The 23,909-nt window shown below is 37.1% G+C and overlaps 2 protein-coding genes across 2 annotated transcripts; one reads left to right on the forward strand and one right to left on the reverse strand.

The window, feature by feature from the left end:
• Positions 1-17: 17 nt before the first annotated feature.
• LOC114522154 (putative FERM domain-containing protein FRMD8P1) lies at positions 18-23,874 on the reverse strand. Its single transcript, XM_028542783.1, has 14 exons — positions 23,626-23,874; positions 6,591-6,854; positions 6,033-6,200; positions 5,314-5,415; positions 4,940-4,998; positions 4,478-4,516; positions 3,887-4,014; positions 2,774-2,974; positions 2,530-2,659; positions 2,152-2,313; positions 1,752-1,825; positions 1,356-1,390; positions 1,191-1,250; positions 18-928 (listed from the first exon to the last, which is right to left on the reverse strand). The coding sequence occupies exons 1-14, from the start codon at positions 23,636-23,638 to the stop codon at positions 849-851; spliced, it is 1,515 nt and encodes a 504-aa protein (XP_028398584.1). The 5' UTR covers positions 23,639-23,874; the 3' UTR covers positions 18-848.
• On the forward strand, positions 17,409-20,152 carry LOC114522156 (TNF receptor-associated factor 4-like). The gene is made up of 4 exons (XM_028542785.1): positions 17,409-17,534; positions 18,162-18,315; positions 18,803-18,949; positions 19,231-20,152. The coding sequence occupies exons 1-4, from the start codon at positions 17,530-17,532 to the stop codon at positions 19,372-19,374; spliced, it is 450 nt and encodes a 149-aa protein (XP_028398586.1). The 5' UTR covers positions 17,409-17,529; the 3' UTR covers positions 19,375-20,152.
• Positions 23,875-23,909: the final 35 nt, after the last annotated feature.

Consider the following 23,909-nt stretch of genomic DNA (forward strand, 5'->3'; position numbering starts at 1 on the left):
CGGTGCAATTTTTCTTTTTCTTCACGGTGCAATTCTACTTTTGAAAGATGTAAATTTGGTAACTACGAAGTTTGCCAAGAAAAATTGCACCGTGTGTGTAAGTAACTAAGGCTTATATCACCGACGACCGGTCTCTAACCCTGCCTTTAAAATGATAGAATATAGAGCATGAAACCTGACTTGTTGCCAAAAAATAGATACAGTAGTATCAAAGACAAATCTTTAATTACTGGGATCAACTTGATCAATGACCATAAACCTTCGAAGTTGTAGGGAAATAAAATTGAATTGAAGTGCTAAAATTATTACATTATCAATTATACACTATTCATTATATATATCTATATATATTCACGGCTATATTTATACACATTTATAACAAGGGTTCGGAAAGTGCCACACAATTCAGGGCACCTATCACAAAATTCGATACATCAGGTTGCAACAAATGTTTGAAATCTTCTGTACAAGAAAACTCAGAAGAACAGAATCGCGAGAAAAAGGTGTTGGACTAAGCCATAAACACGAGGCCCTGAAACACGAAGGCCTGAAACACGAAGGCCTGAAACATGAAGGCGTGAAACACGAAGCCCTCAAACACGGTTTTTGAGGACTCAATTATCGGTTATTCGAACCCTGTTATTGCCAATTGTAATAGCTACATTTATTAACATCATGTTACCTACTTACTAAACCTATTTACAACTGATTTCTATGTCAATTTAAAAATCTTCTATCTTCAGTTCTTGATTTCTCTCCGTTTTGCTGGGGTATTATATTGTGTTGCCCATATAGGCACAAAACTGTTGTCGCCCAAACATCGTCTGGTAGCATTACAAATAAAAGCATTAGCTCGTCACTGAGTGTTGCCTTCTGAACAGAGTGGTGATGGAAAAGTTATTCCGCCGACCACGGTGTAGTTCAAAACCTATAGGAACAGATATGAACACAAATGACAAACCAGCACTGAAGTAGCTGCATGAGTAATGTTATAGCTAATAATATTTTTGAAATTTTGCATGGTGAATTTGTAGAAAACACTGCGTGTATTAGCTTGGAACGGGGCAGAATATACATATGCCTACTTAATATAAGCAATCTTATATTAAATGTTGAAAGTATACATTTGGATTTCCATCTACCGTGCACGTCCATTAGTTCCATGCACATAGTTTCGCTAAAGTACCTACCATCTCTATCGTAAGTCGATAAACTAACTCTTTCCATCCGATTTCGTATTTTGTAACGATCTAAATCATCAAGTTTCAGTTTAAAAAATAATAAACTTCGAAGTCGAAACAAACTTTACAAAACAACTTCAATATTGGATGTAGTATATACGATAATTAACTTACTTTTCTCTGGTGTGACTGAGCCCGGTTCTGCGTTACTATTGAAAAAATATCATCCATTTTTTTAACAAAAATATTTGGAATAACAAAGCCGGAAAAGAATTAACTTAGTTTAGAAGATTGAAATAACCTTTCATCCGTATTTAAAAAACCCAAACCCAAACCCAACCACCTACATGACAACTATATTTAGACCTTCCACCTTATTCTTTTGACTCTCTACCCTCTGACCCTCTACTCTTCCCACCCCTATTCTTCATTCATTTCCTTCCACCTTTCCTAACTTTTACCCCCAACCTTTTGACTCTCCACCAACTAATCTTATACCCTTCCCACCCTATATACCTATACTTTCGATCTTACAGACAGCCTCGCCTTTATGATTGTCCCCAATCCTACCTGGTTTGAGGAACGGGCGATAAAGTCATGGGTCCAAACGCACACGACTGAACCATTGCGTCCATCATAATTGCCTAAAATTAACGAGATACAAAGAGCGTCTAAAAGCAGATCTTCAGAGCGTCAAAAGCGCCACAAAAACGTGACAAACATAGCTATAAACTCTGAAAGCGTGTACATTGAACTGGCTGAGGCCAGTTCAAGTCACCAGAAATGGTTAATTTCAAATACCAAAATTTGGATTACGAACCTATAGTCCGAACCTATCATGTTTAAATAAAAGGTTACATAATCAAAATTTGAGAAAATCTTTCCAAAGTGCAGATATAGAGGAATCAAGATCACCGGAATCGGACATTAAAATTTCTAGGAATTAAGGAATATTACCCAAGGTTCTCACCTGTTTTGAAAATATCTGCAATTGAGTGATAGCAGTACTATCGCCTTCGTCGGAGTCAAATTCCAACCAGAAGGTGTCGAAGCAATCTGGATCATTCTCAGAGTCAGGGCACTGGGTGTAGTCCCAGGAAAATTCTTCATACGAGAGACCAAGTAAAATAACCTTAAAAGCAGTTTGAAAATCCTAGTTCACGAAAAGCTAGTATTCAGAGCTTCCGAGAGTGGGCAAAGGAACTTGCATGGGAGAGATTCTCAACTTTCTCAACCCCGAACAGATAAGGTAAGGAGAGAGCATATTGGTGGCAGTCAATTCGTACACGTGTGAAAATACCCCATTCAGTAGTCATATCGAGGTCAGTGATATATATGAAAAACTTACGTTCTTCTTTAGATTAATAACGTGAATTGCATCACGATTAATTGCCACACGAACGGGTATGTCAGGATGATCTAGTAACGACGTTAACCCAGAAACTTGTTTTGCGATTTGACCCGTGAAAAACACACTCCTATAGACAACAAAGTAAAGTTTGTCAATACATTTCCACACCCCCCCCAGGAGTGGGGGATTTTTTGCTCCATTTCACCCACTGCCAGAGGTGCAAGACATTTTCTTTACCTACCCATAGTAAGGAAGATCCCAGCATTTCTCGAGGAAAAGCTTGCCGCCGTTACCCGGGTTTACATAGTTCGAAGTCGCTTCTGTAAGTTCCTTGTAATGTGTGATGAGATTCTGTTCTATGCTCGTTTTTGTTGAGCGACCCAAAATTGTCTGCCAGCCAGGTTTATATAACCAGTAAGGAACAAGATCTGAAAGTTTGTCTCTGTAAAATATGAACACAATAAACTCGTTATTTATCCGCTCCCAAAGGTACTAAAGTCCGATACATGAGCTACCGGAAATATCCTAACAACAACTTCTGGTTCTGATTCTAACTAAAGGTTACTGTCTATATTTTGGTCGGCTTATCTTTCCAAAAACGGCTGAAATATAAGAATTTCTCTACAATTTTTCGAGATGAACTCAAAATGAGTACGGGATCTTATCAGCCTGAACGGGTCGATTTTAAGCAAAGTATTTTCAAGGTCACGTTTGAAGACAGTTTAGTAAACATCGACGATCAAAAAATGGATAGATTTCAAAATTCAAAACACAATGATATTTTAATCTGATGCGTTGACAGATCAACGCTATCATCAGTCAAGGAATTTTAACGCACGTTTATAATTTCAAGGTCCTTCAAGGTCCTTCAATGCTTGATCCATATATGTATGTTGTTCGTCGGTTTCTCTAATAATTTAGGGGCTGTTTACTTGCAGAGCCCGGTTACCCGAGATTCAACGAAGCGTGAGATGATTTTGAGGTATTGAAATGAGCAGATAACATGATCCTGGCAGTCGTATAATCACCACAACAATAGCATGTGCCTGTTTGGTGTCATAAAGACTTATTTCAATACCTCAAAGTCCTCTCACGCTTCGTTGAATCTCGGGTAACCGGGCTCATGTAAACAGCCCCTTAATCTTTTATGTAAGCTGTCCGCCACACATAATGGTGTTAATAGCATTGTTAATAGCATGGTGTTAAGAGGATTTCAGTTGACAAAAGCTAATTCACAAATGACTGTGTTAAATAGACACAGATTAATCCCCTTTTTTCAAGACCTTGTGCTTACAAGATGGTTGCGATAAGGTTGCGTCTGACATGATTACTGACTTATAGGCTTGCCTATTACCTGAAGTAACCAACTCTGTGAATTTGGGGGCTGTATTTTCCGTATTCAGTTATCGCCAAAACTGCTCCGAACATTTCCCCTTCTTTTCTTGTAAGTGGATAAAATCCATTGAGAACGTTGTGTTTGGCCTATAAAATATCGCCAATAGACCTTTCTTATAATGATGTCAAACGCGGAAAGTCTGATGTTACACGAGATTTGATTGGCTCCACAAAACTATCGAGCCAATCAAACTTCGTGTAACATCAGACTGTAACATCCACGTTTGAGTCGCTATGAAAAAGGTCTATTAATATGAGTGACGCATGAATGTGTTGGAGCAGATGTAAGGTAAGCTTTTTATCGCCGCCGTTCTAGGAAGTTCTGGATGAAAACGCGGTTCAGTCGTTCAAATGTAAATTAATCGTAATCAGGAAGTTTAGTTGACACGATCAATCATCAATCAACGACTGACGTAATAAACTCGTCTCTAAGCAGGAAGAGAGAATTGGCTATGTACTTGTGAACCGTGCGCTAGTGCTCTGTGTGACTTGTCGGAGACTATATACAGTTTGCCGAGGCAGTATTCTCGACACCTCGAGTGAATCGTACCTCTTCAAAAAGGCGTTTGATTATCTTTTCATCAGTAATCTATGAATAAATAAGGAAGTTATCGTAAGTACCACGATTATTCTGATATTTTAAACTTTATGCTCTTTTGTAGCCTGCTCGCTGACTGTCTGCGAGCAGGCTAGCTCGTTTGAAGAGAAAGTAATTTCAACGGGCAGCAATGTCATTATGGAAATTGTGTCCAAACGCTAAAATAATCTGAAAATGAGTAAAACACTCTTAACTGGGGAAGAACTTCATGCATATATGTTTGAAATACCTTCCACCATGCCCTTCAAATATTTGAATATTATTTTTAATCGGTCAATTGCCTAATTATTCGAAAAACTCTCAAAATGACAAGGTGAGCGATACATTAATTGACATTTAACATGCATATGTCGGCAATTCGCGCGCACAACATTTAATTCAGATAAACGAAAATGATATGATCATTTCAATTACCTTTCGTTCTTCTTGTAAGGAGAAGAAACTGTTGCGTTGAAAACTCAATATAGGTTCATCTGTATTGAATAGCAGCATGTATTAAGATTCATATTGTTTTTGTGACAAACATCAGTGTTGTAGCTAGATTTGTATGCGAAAACTATGACAAATACACAGCGATGCATTGGTTTGCAAGAATTTCCCTCACACGAGGACTATACGTAAGATGTTAGCTCAGCAAGTTACTCTCGTGTGCGGATGGTTTTTCGTGAGGAATTCCGAATTCGCCTCGAGAGGCAAGTTTCTCTCGTGTGCGGATGGTTTTCGGGTTGAGCTAACTGCCTCGCTCTCGTGTGAGGCGGGCTTTAAACATCATTGTGGTCGGGACTCACCTTTTGCAATCATTTCATCCGAAGCAGTTGTGAATCTTTTCAAAAGATCAGGCCATTTCATGCGCATTCTAAGCGGTTGGTGATGGTCTTTAAGTTGCAATTCTAAAACATATAACAGACATCATGCAGACTCGGACAAAATTATACAAACTTTAGAGGATTATAATTCAATTTGTTTATTCGTGCAAAGACATCATAATAATACTTATATATAAATATTGACAAAAGGCAGGTTTTTTGGGTGTAAAGTCAAAGAAAGATTACACGTCTATTGCGTGTACTGACGTTTTTTTGATTTTGAATATAACACGAGAAGTTTTTAAGAATTTCTAAAAACATTGTTTTACTTCTAGCAAATTCTTGCAAATTTATAGCACACGTTGCAAAATTTTTAAAGAGGTGCTAAATTTATCCTATTTAAGCATAAAGAAGTCACAATTGAGATCTAACGACGATAACAAAGATGACATTGACCCGGTTGTTTGTTTTGGCCAATTCTAGCTCTCATATACAAATACAAAACTGACATAATCGCCGCCGACACATAATGACTCTTGAGATTGATTGAGGTTATGTCTCATGTCCAATAAATAGCTAAAATTACAGACAGCAAACATAATCACCTCTCACACGCCCGATCCCCTATATCATGTCATATATAGAGAACCTTTATATGCATTGTGTCAAGAGTATCTGTAACAGATATTGCCGCGACTTACGCAGTAAAGGCGAAACAAGCCAGATGCAAAATACATCTTTTGCCTGGGAAGACATCGCAAGATTTTCCACCATCATTTTACAGATCAAACCAGCAGTTGTATCTTTGCCATATTCGAGGTTCAACAAACGACCAACTTTTTCCACAAGGAAAACAGCGACGCCGATGGCTGTTGTGAAGCGCATGAAATGAGAATGAATATTGAATAAAAAGTCGATTTCGAGTTGAATATAACAATAACAGCCCGTTAAAACAAAGCCCTCATATCCATGTTTAAACGACATTCTTTAACATGTATATCCACAGTCCAATGTACATATAGAAAAGGTTCTGATAGGTACAGCTACATGCAGTCAAACACAACTAAACTGAAGAAAAAACTACTGTTTCTGTGGACCTGAATTGGGAAGACGTGATATAGTTGGCATGTTGTGAACAGGGCTTCAAATGCATGCAACGAAAGACATGCGTCAATATTCAATAAACCAAAACGGTCTCTTTCTCCTAGGAATCTGAAATAAGGAACTTCCCTCACGGTAATATACAGTTCTTAACATACATTTTGCTTGTTGATTTCCATTTGACTGAGCCGAGAACGATTTTTGCAAAGCTTTCGGTATTTTCAGATGATGAGGTCTGTGTGGTTTTGATTTCAACGAAGATTTCTCTTTTTTCTTTTTGTCTTTTTGTTCCTCAGAAAAGCTCTGTTCGTTCGTCGCGGCGTCTTCTTCCAGCCGTGGTTCAAGGCACGGTGTCTCTTCACAACACCCTGGTTCTGGGGTGTCAGTTGTGTCGAGCGCGCTGACTTCGAGGATTGTAGTTTCTGAATTTTGAAAGAAGCGAAATTCAATTGGTCGCATAGATGAGTTTTGTAGAAATATAATCGAGCGAGAATTGTACACATTTTTAAACCAACCGGGGGATCTGAAACTATACTGGGATCACGGGAAAAAGCCAGAGTACTTATAAGCTGATATTTTAATTCCTGTTAAATTTAATAATTTACCGTCAAGCAATATAAACGACTTTGCTTAATTTTATCTACCAGAGAAACTACGCTTCCAACATCTTTCAAACAAGCTTTAAAACGTTTATATGATGATGCATTGGGGGAACAGTCTAATTTTGACCAAGAATTGCGATTTAACATATCAGCAATGCTGCTCTAAAAAATCAGATTAATCGCATCTAAACGATTGTAATTAGCTCCCAGACGATTACTGGGTGATCCAGTAGCTTTTAGATCAGCGGAAGCAGTATTAAGACATATATATTTGTACGTTGTATATCAATTGGATATATAACGATACAAAATGACCAATTAGCACAAATTAGCCAGGCCAGCCTTCGCGTACACGCGATCACGCAAACCTCAAAAGACCAATAAATCCGTAAAGTGAATTTGTCTTTCAACAGCGGCCGACTTCCGGCTCCAATAAAAAACAATTGTGAACACTTTAGAACGAGTATTATTTCACTTAGGTGTTAAGAACGCCCACCTATTTGTTTATTGCAACAAGCCACATGTGAGGTCGGTATATGCACCTACACAAACGCCATTCACAGCAAAAGCGAAAGAGAGACAATTGATGGTGTGAATACTTTCCTTTGTTGTACATGTCAAGAAGAGGTTATTCCTTATGAAAAACCCAGTTTCGTTTCCTGAACCGATCAAGCAATAAATTTGAGCTAAAATGAGACAATATCTGTCTTTTGTCTTCCGACACAGAGTCATTATCGCTATTTGAATGTCAATAGGAGTTACTTTTCGTTCGTTTATTGCATTAACCACAAAAGCCTTATATGGTATTCACAGACAAACATTCACAGCATGCACAAACGCGAAAGACAAGTACCGCATAAGTACCAGACAAGTGTTTGCATGTCAACACGATTCCTCAAGTCTATGATATAGCTCATAAAATAATAAAATTGCTTTGAATTTGAATGAAACTAGTTTGCCATGCGGGATGGAAATTGAGTTTATAGAAAACTAGAAGTGAATTTGTCCAAACATACGCTATATGTACGCCGATGAAGAGTACTATAAATACATGAAAGCTCATATATATATTTATATACCATATAAAAAGTCCCGGTAGCCAGACTATCGATTTTAGATTATGTACTATGAACCAACCACGCATTTAATCCTAGGTACGAGGTTGACCTTCTACTAAAATTTGAAAGAAATTGTTAGAAGTTGAAACATAATTGTAGCCTGTAGGTAGAGCGCAACAAATGACTCGCATGGCTATGGAATATACTATTAACTATTGCGAACGCTAAATAAAAAAGATTAACGCAAAATCAACGCATATTATTAGCCAGCTTAAGATTGCCTTATTTTGCTTTTTAAAACTGTAAGAGCTATAAGTATAGCACTTCGCGGGCGCAGCAAGATCTTATTTGCAACTTCCTCTACTCCGTAGCAGGGTCCAATCAGATTGTGTAAATTAAATTAGTCTGTCGACCAATATTACATGCGGCGTTAAGTCTCCCATGCAATAGAAGGAATAAACACGTCTCACGGTAAACTCGTCAACAAAGTCAGAGGGACTCAGAGCTGAACATATCAGAACAATTCAAAAGACAAGAACGTATTGCATACGGTAAGGTATGTTTAAAGACTCTTTGATTTAGCTAATCCATGCACTTTCGGTAAAATGGGGAAATCTCATCTGTACATTCTGATCTGTACAACAACGTGTAACATACCAATATACTTTCCTATATAGACTTGCTAGCCAGTAGCCTATAGATATAAGACAGTGGTGTCAAATGTTGTTAGAATATTGAAAATCGAGTAGAGTAGTGTATCAATAACATTCCATTATATTTATATTGCGATAGACGTGAAGCTTATTTCGCACTTCTGAATTTCGAAGTATTGATGTGCATGCAATACAAGTGTATTAGTGTAATTGCGACATGTCATCATGAAACGCTTAAGCGAGATTAATTGGGATAAAGGTTATCAAAAAATAGCAACAAAGAATAAAGGAGAAATCCATACTTGTAGTTTTTAAATTCTATCGAAAATTGTGAATGCTTTGACAATATCAATTCAAAAAAACGTGGGTGGAGCGAATGTGGCATGTGGATAGAACTAATGCTTGACATAGTCCATGCACCGCGGAACAGTGAATTTATATGTAGCATTTCTCCCAACGAGGCAAATTTCTGAGCCCGTGTCAATTTGCACAGTGGCCGACTAATGAATGGCTTTATTACGATTTACGACAAAATTATGAACACAAAGATCTGGCATTACCTTCAGATCATATATTAAACCGTTGCGAACTCTTTAAATGAATGTTTCAATATGTCAAAGCGTAAAAGTACACACAAACGGCATTTAAAACATCCTCAATAAAAAGGCCGGAAGAAAGACAACTGCTTGTTTGCGTGAAGTACATAGTGTCCTCCCTATGTCAACAGGTTTCTGTAAACGCAGATATGGTTCAATCACTTCAATGATTAATTGTATGGAAGACAGATATTAGATTTGGAGGAAAATATATAGGATGACAATTGAATGAACTAAAACTTTACAATTTCGTCAGAAATATAATACGTCGGAAATATAACTCACGATATAGAGTCAGAGAAGTAACTTGCACCCAACCAGCACACGTGCAATGTTCCCAGCCAATGAGATTATGGATTCTCAATGTACTCAACCAATAGAATTACGGTTAACGTACATGTATACCCCTAAGCCAATCATCAAAGAGGGACAAGAAAGGTTTTAAATAACCTCAGTTAAAACATGCATCATATGCTTTCGGAAGCTGGTTGTTTGAAACAGTTTACTATTCTGAAGGTATGCTTGTTTCAGATTTTACATGCTCTTCGGCAAAATGCAAGGCGAAACTTGTCTTACTTACATGTACGAAAACTTGTACAATAATACAATAATATATTGTCAACTATGTATTGTAGACACTAGACAGTAAGTAGACGGATTAATAACACTGTCATTGGACCTAGCCTTGGTTGCCTGAGAAAAGGTAAGCCTGTAGGATGATATATTATCCATTATATGGCAAGTATAATTCTTTACAAAGAGTCTGAACAGACACCGGGGCTTGCTAAGAATATGAATAGGGGGGAATCCATGATCAAAATCCACCCCCATACAAAACCGCAAATAGCCTTAGTGTAGAATCATGGAGATTAGAGTCGTGGATTTAAAGGGATTGCATTTAGTGTAAAATTGTTGCACTTCGTGTAAAATATGAAACAGAACACAACCGTCTGGGCGGCAAATATGGTACTTTTTAAAATTCTGTCAGAAATTGCTAATATTTCGGCGATATTATTTGTGAAAACAATCGTTCAATCCAGCGAGCACGTGCATGGACACGGCGCTAGGGCGAACACGTAAATAAATATCAGCTAGTGTTATACAGTCAGCATATATCTATTCTTTACTGCACTTAACCCGTTAGTTTACGTTTAAAAACCCAGCCTTAAGTGAGTCAACATCGAATTGCCTTTGTTGATAGTCTTTAAAAGACTAATTTTAAACTTCCAAGCTAACCACAGCGATGGCTCTTGCTGTTTTTGCGTGGGTGTATCTTGGCGCCAAAACATATAAGGTGACCTTTTCTTTATCGCGATTCGCGACATCTACGTTTATATAATTAAACGCTGAATATTGTCCTTTATTTGTACGATACAAACTTCAATGGATCGAGAACCAAGGAACTACCGGACAACGAAAAGAGGTTTCCCGCCAAAAATATGATAATAATGACCCGCAAATGTCAATCAATGCAAATAAACTATGCACGTAATTATGCTAAATAGCAAGTGCATGGCTGTGATGATACACATGCAACTATTTTATATACAAGTTACAACATGCATGCAGTAGTAAAGTCTTAGCCAATCATATGAGAGTGTCGATATGCAAATTAGTAATTACGCCTATATATGCTGACTTTTTCTATATACGTCATATTCTTTTGAACCCCGTTGCATGCAATAAGCAGAACGCAGAAGCGAGAGAGCAGTTTGGTATTTAAAGGTTGTTGAGAAAACATTTATTTTCAAACGCTTATTAGGATCGAAATTTATAAAACGTTTGACGTAGCCATCGTCTTTACAGTCCGTGAGGGCGTCGTACTTTCCATTCGATATATACGTAGTGTCTTTCCCGTTGACGGCGTAGGCTAAGAATGCCTGGTTGTTAAAATCTTGTTGGTTCGAGCCCATTTTTGCCAGGCATTCTTTCTGCGTTGAGATTTCTTTTGTTAGTGATGATATGAAACTTTTCAGGATGTTTGAATGATGAAATTTGAGTAGGTGAAGACAGATATTATTTTTTTACAATAGCGCGCGAATTCTAGCAATTCTATTGGCTGCCGCAAATGAATAAGGCTATCGATTGGATATACGCATCATGATCATCGTGGCCTGATATTTACTTATGCAAATCAGGTTCTAGTAATTTCATTGAAGAACGACAGGAATGCATTAAATTACATGTTTTACTCAATGCAATGTTACTAAGTTTGCTGTGATAAAAAAGTTCTATGGTATCAAATATAATAGTCTACACCATGTTGACACTACGCTCTACACATCTATTATAACGGGTTCTAATTCTGAACCTATTCTTGTGAATTACTACATGACTGAAACAGATTTGTAAATAAAGAATGGCCGCTGCTTAGAGACGCACCCCCGAATAGCCCACAGGATAACTGTGCGGAACACATTGATAAGTTTCTATCATGCTACGTTTACGTTTGGTTCACACAAACCAATTTTGTCGAATCCAATTCACTTGTGAAGGATGTTCTGTAGTATATTGACTTGTAGTATAAAGCCAGCAAATCATCTAAATCAAATTCGTCACTGCTTTGACATTGCGCAGACTACATTCTATACGTCAGAAGTCGGAATAGGTTACCTTACTTGTATTAAAATTCGCGCAGTACTAGAATTCGCGCAGCGCTGAGTGCGCGATTTTTAGTACTGCGCGAAATATAATCCGCGCGAAAAGGTAATTATGGTGTAATATGAGACACTCATTGTCAATAATGCAAATCGGTTCATTTATTAACGCATAAACACATTTCACTTATGTTTTAAGTTGTCCTGGTAACATTAAAAGTCAAAAATATCTTCATCTTCATCCTGGACAATTTCAGTCGGGATATTGTCAGGTTCCACGTAGTATTCCTTCATGAATGCCTGCATTTTGCTGTAGATCCTCTGACTTGCATGGTTTTTCAAGACTGTAACGGTAATGGGAATCTCCAAGCCTCCCTGTGGTAATGGAGATCGACGGAATTTAATGTCACACACATTTGCTTCTATATTGCCCCCATATTCAATGAAGAACTTGCAAAATCGGGAGATCTCTCGAGGCAAATGTCCAACCAGTGATAATGGTTCAATCTTGCCTCTGATTTTGGTGAAAAGACCAATAGCATATGGGTCGAATAGGTTCCTTGATTCTGGCTTTACTGTTAACTGCTGGTTGATCCTTGGAGCCCAAATTTTTCTGTATTCATGAAAACCTCGTGATGCGCAAGCCAGGGAAAACGATGTCTCCTTGGTGCTGTGTTTCACTGAATCAGAGTCGTCTGTTTCTGAATCGTAGGTTTCTTGAAGTGAGTCGAGTGCATAAGTGCAGTTAGATGCATACTTTTCTTTCCCATCGCACGCTTCACATAAAGCAACACTCGAACCACTTTTCCATCCAGGATAGTCTTCAGATGCAGGGATTGAACACTGGATTCCTCGGTTACAAACAAATGATTTGCACTTTAAACATGTGTATTTTGTGAACTCATTGCAGCCTACACAAATGCCCTCCATTTTTCCAACACAACAGAACAGTCAATGAGCAGTCGCATTTGCTTTAGGTGTTACATGTCATTTGATGTGTTATTATTATTTTACTGAATGATTTTACTTCCTTATTAGTAACTAATTGGCTAAAATGTCAAACATTTCCGTTCAAGTATTGGTAACAGAGAATAGCTTGTGCGGGAAATCAACGCACATGGCTCTGTTAAAATATTTCAAAAAAGTTTCCCAGGACGATATTTCTGTTGCATCATCGAACAGCAAACTAAATGCTGCCGAAGAAACTGCAGTAAGAGAGCAAATATCTGTTGACGCTCCAGAGCCAAAGAAAAAGAGGGTCAAATATGGGGCATATGATGCTTTTCAACGAGCAGAAATTGCAAAATGGGGAATTGCGCACGGAATAAGGCCGGCAGCAAGAAAGTATTCTGTACCAGAGTCTACTGTTCGTGGACTTGTGAAATCTTACAAAGATCGAAAAGAAAGCACCGAACTCGACCAATTGCCAAGGAAGCATCGTGGAGCAAAAACTTTGTTACCCACAAACATTGATGAGAAAGTTATCAGTATGATCAAAAGCATGAGAGCGGCCGGTTGTGTTGTCAATTACAACATTGCTATTTCCATAGCGAAGGGGATAGTAATGGCTAATGATCGGTCTTTGTTAAAAGAAAACGGAGGAATCCTGGAATTCCACAATACATGGTGCCAGTCAATTTTCAGAAGATTGGGTTTCAGTAAACGCCGAGCAACAACTGCAAAACAACCCGTATCTCCTGGCTTCTTGAAAGAAATTCGCTTCACATTTTGTCGTTCTGTCAAGGAGGTGGTTAGTGCTTATGACGTCCCGGACGATCTCATCATAAACATTGACCAGACCCCTCTCCCGTTTGTGCTCATCAGCAAGTATACAATGGACAAAACCAACGAGAAGTTTGTGCCCATCAGTGATAGCGCCGATTATCGCCAAATTACTGGGACATTCTCAGTCACCGCGTCGGGAAAGTTTCTGCCCATTCAACTAATCTACCAGGGGAAAACAGATCGGTGTCACCCTAAATTCAAGTTTCCAAAAGAATTCCACGTTACACACACGGAAAATCATTGGTCTAACGAAACGAAAGCACTTGAATTGGTCAATCGTATTCTCATCCCCTATGTTAAGCAAGTTAGAGAAGAGCTTGGTTTTCGCGCAACAAAACAATGGGTTTTAGTAGCGGATGTTTTTAAAGCACATTGGACGGATGCCGTGAAGAAGATCATTTCCGACAACAACGGCAAGATGATACCTGTTCCCAATAATATGACATCATACCTGCAGCCCTTAGATTTAACGGTCAATCGCTCTTGCAAAGCATTCCTTCGAAACCAAGCGCAAACATGGTACTCAGAGCAAGTCCAAGCCCAAATAGAGAGAGATATCCTACCTGATAAAGTGTCGGTTGATTTGAGAATTAGCGTGCTCAAACCACTTCACGCAAAATGGGTAGTGCAGTTCTATGACTACATGCAATCGAACAAGGACATTGTCGTCAAAGGTTGGCAACGATCAGGTGTGAGCGCCGCATTGGATGAGCCACAACGAAAAGAGGATCCATTTGAACTCTAGCTAAAAGTTTGTTTGACTTGGTTTAAACTATAATGTTAAGCAATACCATTTATGAACCAATATAATATACAGGAAATCAGGAATACTAATAAAGATTGTTGGTTTTGTTATTGTATTTGGCCGTGGGAACCATAGTAATACAAATACATTATTTTTTTAGTTCTTATCGGTATTTTGACTCATGCTTTATTGTTATCATACATTTTGCTTGCATTATATAATTCTGAAGCCACCTAATCAAACGTAATCGCTTTTTGATTAAGTTCTGACATTTATTGAGATATTTGTTGATGAAAAGTGCTCATTATAAATGCGTTAATTGTTAATATAGTTCTATTAAACAAAGCAACAAGAACGAAGACGGAAAATTACTTGCGCGAATTTAAAGCTGCGCGAATAAGTCTCATCAAGGTGCGCGAAATTAAATCGCGCGAATTTAAAGCTGAGCGAAAATGAGTACCGCGCGAATTTTAATACAAGTAAGGTATGACAAATTTGGATCGTGCGAAAATCCGGTTTGTCAATACTGGCAAACTCGCGAGAGAGAACCGCGATTTTAGCGAACAAAATATGTTATAACAAAGAGTCTTGAATTAAGCTTAGTTAATCTATCTTATTTTTGTTTCACCATCCATGCTAATGAATCTCATTCGTCTCGAAACGTTAGCTGTCAATATCAGTGCTCCTCGGGAAGAATGGCGTCACTTTTTGTCGCTTAGATTGCGTTCAAAAACAGCGTTAAGTGGACACAGAAGAGACACTGAATTACCGTGCATGTGAACAAAATCTCAGGCCTTTTAATTCGTCATTCTTGATTTTTAATCATAGCAGCGTTGCTTAGCATTGGGCTGCGATCCCTTTGCTAATGGAATCATAGCGCTTAACGTCGCAACTGGGGTGGGTCCCTTTGCCAGCGCTGGTCAAGGCACGTGACCGGGCCCTCGTCTCCGTAGACGCCTGGCATTCAAAGACGGTATAGTAGAAATGCAGTAATTTACATGTTTTACTCAATGCAATATTGCAACTCGAACAAATAGATTTAAAAAAGGTAAAGATGACTGTGATATCAAATAGTCATTACTGCATGGCCACATTATTCATTAAGATGAAAGTCCTTGTAGAAATTAAGTTAGAAACCCTTTAGGTTAAGAGCAAGTCTTTAAAGTTTGAGAATATTGTTCAAGATGACCTCCTTCAAGTGAAGTTTATTAAAGCAGAATATAAGTGCAATGCTATTTTTGCATGAATATATCTGTGTTCTACCTGTGTTCATGAATATATCTGTGTTCTAATGAATATTCTACCCGAAGGACTGACACAGGAGTTGAACGCAAGTTCCAGAACTTAGAATGGGTAAAATGGGTACCCGTACCTATTTCATCCGTGCTTGGCCTTTGTTTTGGTAGCCTGGACACTAATAACATTGGGTACCAATTTTAGCCGTGCCGTGCCGATAAATTGAGTGTAGTGTAAACGGGGCTTGAGATGTCCTATTGCAGTTACACGATGTATTAAATTCTAGCCCTTCATAAGGTCGTCATGTAAGGGGAATTCCCTTCCGAACGTGTACACACCTGACACCAACGGAAACAAATCCTAGCTTAATAAGCCCATCATCTATTGACACGCTATGACTCTGAACCTGTTAATTGACTATTACGAATTACAAGACAATGCGTTATGAAACCGTCGCCACGAAGCGACATTTTTTTTAGTTTCAACTATGCAGCAAATCCGCTTCGCGCGAAAAATATCGCTGGTGGAAAATCGGCATAAGCCAGGCACAACCGGGGTTGGCTATTTAGGGAACGCTCTCTTCGGCGAAGTTTCGAGACGCAGGTTTTATTAGAAAGAGGACGTACATTGCATGGTATACGATAAATACTTTATAAAGAAATTCCTGGAACTCATAACATTTAAAATTACCACCATCAAACAAGTTAGGACGATGACACGAGATGGGTTTTCACCCAGTGGCGTAGCCGATTTTGTCCCGCTATGTAAATTTCGAGTTACTATAATTATTCATGTCTTTAGAAATTCATTGTGTTCAACAGTCAGTGAACACTAAAATATTAGCATAGCGGGACAAATCGACAGGCTGGCTACGCTATACTGTTTTCACCACAGATCTCAAGGACTCAATCCGACACAAATAGAGGCTATATGGTTTCCCATTGTCCTGGCAATAGAAGAATTTGAACGTACAGCTCTCTACGGCTGTTCCTGGTGGTAATCAAACTGAAAAATTCAAAGGATTTTCGTTTGATGACATATTGAGTGATCGAGTAGTGTACCAGGATAAAATAGTGAACGTCTGTATTTACCATTTCGTCGAATATATCCTTAATCAGGCTCTCAATGATTACCGGTCAAAGGTAATCACTTGCTGCATGAAGTATTTAACAAGCTGCCGTAATATTAAAACTTTAAATTAACAACCGTCTTGGTAGGGTGAAGCACTGTATTATTTCATCAACCGATAACAACGCGCTTTTAGCCGTTTAAACGATTACGATTCCATATAAGGCCATATATTTGAATAAATAAGGCCATATATTATTTATATTTGAAGACCAGAACCTAGCCAATGAAATTATTCCATGTGTCGAAAAATTTTAGTACCAGTGGCGGCGCTAGGGGGGTGGGGCAAGGAGGACCATTCCTCCCCACAAATTTGTTTTCTGTCCCCAGTTTGCTCCCCCAGATGTTACGTATAAGTAGTTTATAGTTTCATGTGATGTTCGCTTCAGCTTGCCCCCCAAACATTTTTTAACCCTTTTAAATTGCCTCCCCCCGATTCATATTAACCTGTCCACGCCATGTTTTTAGAGTACAAGACAATATTTTAGTACATTGACTACAGGACTATATCTCTTGTTCTAATACCCGGTTCTTTTCAATGACAGTAGACATGGCAATGGCGAATACTACGAACTTGGCCGAGTTTGTCACCGAGTTGGAAAATGGATACAGATGCACACAGTGTAGTTTCCTTCTGCGAACTCCGTTTCAAACCGCATGTGGCCATCGATTTTGTAAACATTGCATCGACTTTATAATGTCGTAAGTTTCACTTTCACAGCTATTTATAAGTTATTGTATTTGTTTTTATTGGGTTGGTACAGATTTTGCGAGTAATACTCGCAATTCTCGTACCTCGGACAACAACTTCCTATATATGCAGTATGGCTCGTGTGTAGTATGTACACCACCTTAAGTATTTGAAATGACTTCATGTGAAACAATACCGAATTAGCGCAGTATATATTAAACGGTGTTATAATTCATCACATTGTAACTTTTTAACAGTTAACATTGTTCTAGTTAGACTATAGTTCAGGGCCCGGTTGTATCAAGGCCGTTTAGCTTGAACGGCGGATAAGTCAAAATTAAATAACACTCTTACATCTCTCTTGAATGAGTCAACTTGAATTTTATGCACTGAATATATAGTTGTAAACAGTATCTTTGTATTAAGGTTAAAGACATTTAGTTTGCTTCTTGAATAAAACGATAGACTTGCTTTCTATTTTGAACTTAACCGGCCCTAGAACCACATGCGAATTTTCGACCACTCACTGTCTCGCCCTATTATTTTGACTGAATATCATTTCAAATCTGAATGCATATCATACAGAAAATCCATTTGATTTTGTCATCAAACAAAAATGGTTGTATGTCTCATTATAGAGGTCCTAAACTGTGTCCCAAAGATAAGAAAATTCTACGTGAACACGAAATCTTCCGTGATAGAAACTGTGAACGCCAAATCGTACAACGGTTATGCTTTTGCTCCTGCGAAGAGCGCGGATTCACGTGGTCTGGCCCTTTTGAGTTACTTGAGGTAGACATCTACAGTTTTGTATACAAGCATTTATTATTATCATTTCTTGATAGAGTATAGAAGTGCGTATACAAGTCTTTATATACATATCATGCAATACCGAAGTTTAGTATACCTGCAAACTTGAAAAAGAAACTTCGAGACATTTAGACTGTAATTGCCTTCGCCTTGTGAGCAAGGCCAAGGTCTGTTTCATGCAAACAATGTGTTTCTCATGTATTGAAAGCAGTTAAAACAGTAGGTGTATGATATCAGTCGAGATATCTATTTTTGTTCATGTACGAATAACACCAGCTTTAAATTGAGATTGGCCTTGCATGAAGTTATTAACTCTCAGTTTTTACTGTATAGAGTTACATGCTTATTTATGAGAGTATACTTATTTACGACGACGAGACTAGCCCGACCGCTCTTATTTATATCACCAAACATTTCATAGTCATAGAAATATTGTTTACAAAACATATTTTTATATGTATCATGCTAGGCCCATGAGGCAATTTGCCCGTACATGATAATATCCTGTCCAAAAGAATGTGGAAGGAAGCTTCCTCGTAGGAAAATACACGAACATTTTTCCAGAGACTGTCCATTAGCTATTGGAAGCTGTCCAATGGATCAATGTGATTTTCAAGTATGAAACAAGCATTTATTACTTTTATATATCATTTTTGTGCATATTAACTGTGAATTAGTCATAAACCGACGATTGTTGCATGGTTGTATATTCGAGATATAGATACGCCTAGTTTACCCGAAATCAAAATATTCGCCCCCAAGAATATAAAGAATTCTCAACGAGTATCTTCCATGGAAATGTTTAGATTATGAATTCAAAAGTATATGGACTAGCTTTTTCGAAGTGCGTTTCATTTTCAATTTAGTGTATTTATATACATATTTCTATTATGGAAGGGCCGTAGCAGAGCAGAGCTCAGAAAGCATCTGGAAGAAAGTAACGTGGAACATATCTACATGTTGCAAGATACAATACATGCGTTGCGTTCCAAAAATGCCATGTTGCAGGCGAAATTATCGTATTCACAACGGAGACTGTAAAAATATAAGGTACGGCGATTGTTTCCTGTACGGCGTTGTGCTGTTGTTAGTCGTAAGTCAAATGATTAACGAGCATCGAAAAATCATAGATTTTTACACTGTAAGTTAGGAATACGACGCAAACCGTCGTATATGCGAAACTCGATATGTTTTCAAGCAGTTGTTCAAAGGTCTTTCTCTAGTTGACGGCGAAAATGTGTTCGAAAATTTACACATGTACGTTTTAAAAAGTCAACTGAATTACGTTTAAATTGCATATTCATCAAATTCACAAGTATATATATCTGCATGTCTAGATGCACGAGAATGTCATGTTATTCTTTGACTTCGAATAATTTCAGTTATTTATTCCATGCGGTTGCGACATAGAATGCAAAGTGTTGCAACATGTATAATAAGCCCTCGTATTTTACAGAAAAATTGTGTATAAATTGTACCTTTTACCACTTATGTTGATCAAAGTTGAAATCCCATATTTTATATACGAAGTTCAAATTCGATGTATTTCGTCTGTACTCTGTAGACTGTAGGAATTACTGGCGTCGGTGGCTAAATGCATAGCGCTTTCAGTATATGCTTTCCAAAATAAGCGAAATGAGTGCCAACTTCGCTCATTGAATCATTTCCTCAATCGGAAAGTAATTGAACAGGCAACAACATTTTTCAAATCACAGCTTTCACGTATAACAACAAATACCCTTATGAGACTTAAGGATGTATATTACTTTGCAAATATGACACGTCATGTATTTAGACGGCTTATTAATACTACACCAAAAACCACGTTAACCTGTCCATGTTGCGATAGATCAATTTCAAATTCCTGAACATAGTTCTATTAAAGAACATAGTAATATATCATTATATTTATATTTATACGCTCATGTCTTACCCAAAGAAGCCGTGTTTTTATTATCTATCAGCATCCCCAAAACCGCGCATTTGAGACATATAGCCACAATTTAGAAATATTTCGATAAATTGCTGTATGATTATCGGAGTCATGGGTGGTTTAATACTGTTGAAAGTTGAAACAATGCACTTTCGCAAGGCAACGCAATTAACACTGGTATTGTTTCCGTTTGGAATCTTGCACTGCATAGTAAATTCGACGTTTTTAACTGCAAATATGTACTCAAATACTTCTAACAAAACCTTAAAAATATGCACAGGAATTAGCTGTTGACAATTTTAACCATGAACACAGAAACGTGATAACACTGAAAACTGTGCCGTGGCAAATATATTTTCTGATATATGAATAGAATAAACATATTAGTATTAAGAGATTTAATTGTTTATCTCCTCCATATGTCATTCTCCTTTATGCCCAATTCATCTTATCCTAGTTAGCCTAGCTGTCTAGTGTCATTCTTAAACTACTCCAGTGTCAATTCATGAGTTATGCCTGGGTGACTTTAGAAGTTATGCAATTTAGCAGACATGATGAGAAAAGCAAAAAGCTTTTACTACACATATACTGTCACAGACAGAGTTATATACTAGAGTTGCAGTGCATGTTTAACAAGCCCATAAACTGTTTAATGCATTAAATGAAATTAAACCCAACATTATAAATGTTGTATACAACTGTAGATATTATATTACAATATTTAAAATCAATAGAAAATCATGGTGTCAATTTAATATTGTGCCAGTTTATATTGATGAACCATTTCAGGGTCATGATAATTGTACAATTATTCTATTTTCACCATGTATAACTATATTTAAAAAAATCCTTGGATAATTAATGTGCATTTTAGTAAGTTGTAATTTTCAATTGACAGACATTGGATTCCTGGGGCCAGTTGTATCAAGCCTGTTTAGCTTAAACGGTGGTTAAGTTCAAAATAGAAAGCAAGTCTATCGTTTTATTCAACAAGCGAACTAAATCTTTTTAACCTTAATACAAAGATACTGTTTACAATGTACTACATATTCAGTGCATAATATTCAAGTTGACTCATTCAAGAGAGATGTAAGATGGTTATTTAATTTTGACTTATCCACCGTTTAAGCTAAACGGGCTTGATACAACCGGCCCCTGGAGGAATACCTTGTCAATATAATTGTTTGATGTTAAAATTTTTTATCTTTCTAATTGTCTGTGCTGATATTAGTTCTTAGCTTGGAATAAACCCTCTTTAATATAATTTTGGTCGTAAATACAGTGTAATGGATTTCAATTATTGTGACTGGCTTACACTGATTAGCAACTCTGAAGCATTATTTAGTAATCTACCTTTTTCTATACAGATGTGGATGATTTAAAATGCTAGTATATAAATTATTTATATATTATTATAACTTTGAAAATTTATACTAAAACAATCATTCACCATAGGCTCAGTGATTATGGTGAATATCCACCGACATGATCACTTTGTCTTTGCAAATAATTGTTATTATCATTTTTGTTAAATTTGTAACTTAAACTTAATTGGCAATGTAATTGTTTGATGTATGTAATTTTGTTCATATCTTCTGTACTGTTAGTTTTCCTGCTTAAAAGAGACTTATCATTTTTGTTAAATTTGATTTGCAACTTGGCAATGTTATTGTAGTTGTTTGATGTAGGTAATTTTTATATATTTTTTACATCTCTGTGTACTATGAGTACTCATGCTTGAGGGGACTTTGTCAAATTTGATTTGATGTAGGTAATTTCTATAACTGTTAGTATACTCCTGCTTGATAGAGACTTGTCAATTTTTGTAAATTAGATTTGTGACTTAACAACATTTTTTCAATATATTTTTGCATCTTGTGTACTATTATTAGAAATATTGTCATTTTGTTATTGACTTTGCCTGTGATTTGTGATATGTCTGTCAATCTGTAGCCTGCTACCAGATTGAATCTTAATTTGCCAGAAGTTTGAAAAAGGTTAAAATTCAAAATGGAGAAATCCCCGATCCCAAACTTCTGGCAAATTAAAATTCAGTTTTGTAGCAGGGTGTGAGAGGCCAAAACCACTTGGTCAAAACTGTCAACATGCACTTTGAAGACACTTTGTTACATGTTTTCAACAGTCAATAGCATGTCATTTTAGTTAGACAGGGTACACTATTACCCCACTATCTATTAGTGAACCCAAGGTTCTGGAATCAAGGAATAGATTTCCTGGGAGTGCAAGAGGGGTGTAAATTGGGTGTATTATCAAATTTGTTAGATGGAAATCAGTGTCCAAATTATAAGAATTTTTGTGTAGTTCGTAAGTTTAAACTTTTTACCGAGGTAATCTAGGTAGTACCTTATGGTCTCATTTTCATATTCTTTTAAACAAAGATACATTTTAATATCTCGTCCAGCGCTTTTACCCTAACCAATGCCCTGGCAACTGGTCTGAACCTCACATAAAAAACTGATCTGGACCCATTGCCCTGACAGTATTTAAATCCCACTGTGATCAAGAGCTCTAATTTTTTAGCGTGCCTTGTATGTTACTAAAAGTAGCACCATCACAATACCTTTTCATGTTTTTGTGCTTAATGTAAAGTGTTTGGAATAATATAAAACACATTCTAGGTGACAGTTTTCAATCATTAGCACTAAATAAATGCATTTCCAAAAGCATGCATGACTGATTCATAAAAGTCTAAATTCCAGAAATACATCAGTCATAGAAAACTTAGAATATATAATGTTGGGTAAGTAATGTTATCATGTGGGATGAAAATCCATATTGCATTCTTGTCATGAATGTGTCAAACTATGTATATGAATATGCATTTGACAGTTCAGCTGGTAAGACTGATATTTTGTTACTCGTGACAGACAGATATGTGTAACAAAAACAAAACAGACCATTAAAACCAATCAGTTGTTTGAAACATGCCAGTTCACCTGGATGTTTCAACTACTGCTGGTTCTGTTGAAATGGACAATTCACACACTTATTCCTTGCTAAGGAATAATTCTGTTTTTTGTATAAATCAGGCCAATATTTATATTGAAAGCGAACGTATACAACTCTTCAGATTGAGCTATTAGATCATGTATTGTTTTAATTTGCTTCAAATATTAAAGACCACAATAACTTGATTTTATATGATCCTCAATTAAGCTCTCGTTCTTAGCCACAAGCAACAACAAAATGATTGAACATAATATATTTCCCGATTCACGAGCATTGAATTTTCAAATATTAAAAAAATATGTTGGAGCATTAATGGATAAATTACTACATTCTAAGCCCTAAAACATGATCATACGTTGGAAAATAAAGCACATTTCGTTTCTTCTTACCTGTCTCGTCCATTACGTGATGTTTCTTGCTTCAGGGCTTTGAAACACTCAAACTACAGGTAAAATATGAATTTAAAAGCAAGTTGATCTTTAGATCTCTGCTTGCATGTTCCTGTTGCTTGATGCAAGCCAACGTTCGCACTATTTATGTAATACTTCGGCGACTTCCGTTCCATTGACGTAATTTATCGGATTGATTTCGGTCACTCCCGAATAAACGACGTTGGCTTTAGATTACTAACATTACTTGCTCAAGATAACATTGACCTGGACCAGATTACATA

The sequence above is a fragment of the Dendronephthya gigantea genome, unplaced genomic scaffold (assembly GCF_004324835.1).
Source record: "Dendronephthya gigantea isolate DGI-Jeju-01 unplaced genomic scaffold, DenGig_1.0 000022F, whole genome shotgun sequence".
NCBI classification, from domain to species: domain Eukaryota; kingdom Metazoa; phylum Cnidaria; class Anthozoa; order Malacalcyonacea; family Nephtheidae; genus Dendronephthya; species Dendronephthya gigantea.

Excerpts from the sequence above, each read along its gene's own strand:
- LOC114522156 (XM_028542785.1), top strand. Across the intron at positions 18,316-18,802 it reads GCCCTTTTGAGTTACTTGAG|GCCCATGAGGCAATTTGCCC; the intron begins GTAGACATCTAC and ends GTATCATGCTAG. Across the intron at positions 18,950-19,230 it reads TGGATCAATGTGATTTTCAA|GGCCGTAGCAGAGCAGAGCT; the intron begins GTATGAAACAAG and ends CTATTATGGAAG.
- LOC114522154 (XM_028542783.1), bottom strand. Across the intron at positions 6,201-6,590 it reads TGGAAATCAACAAGCAAAAT|CCATCGGCGTCGCTGTTTTC; the intron begins GTATGTTAAGAA and ends GCTTCACAACAG. Across the intron at positions 4,999-5,313 it reads GGATGAAATGATTGCAAAAG|ATGAACCTATATTGAGTTTT; the intron begins GTGAGTCCCGAC and ends TATTCAATACAG.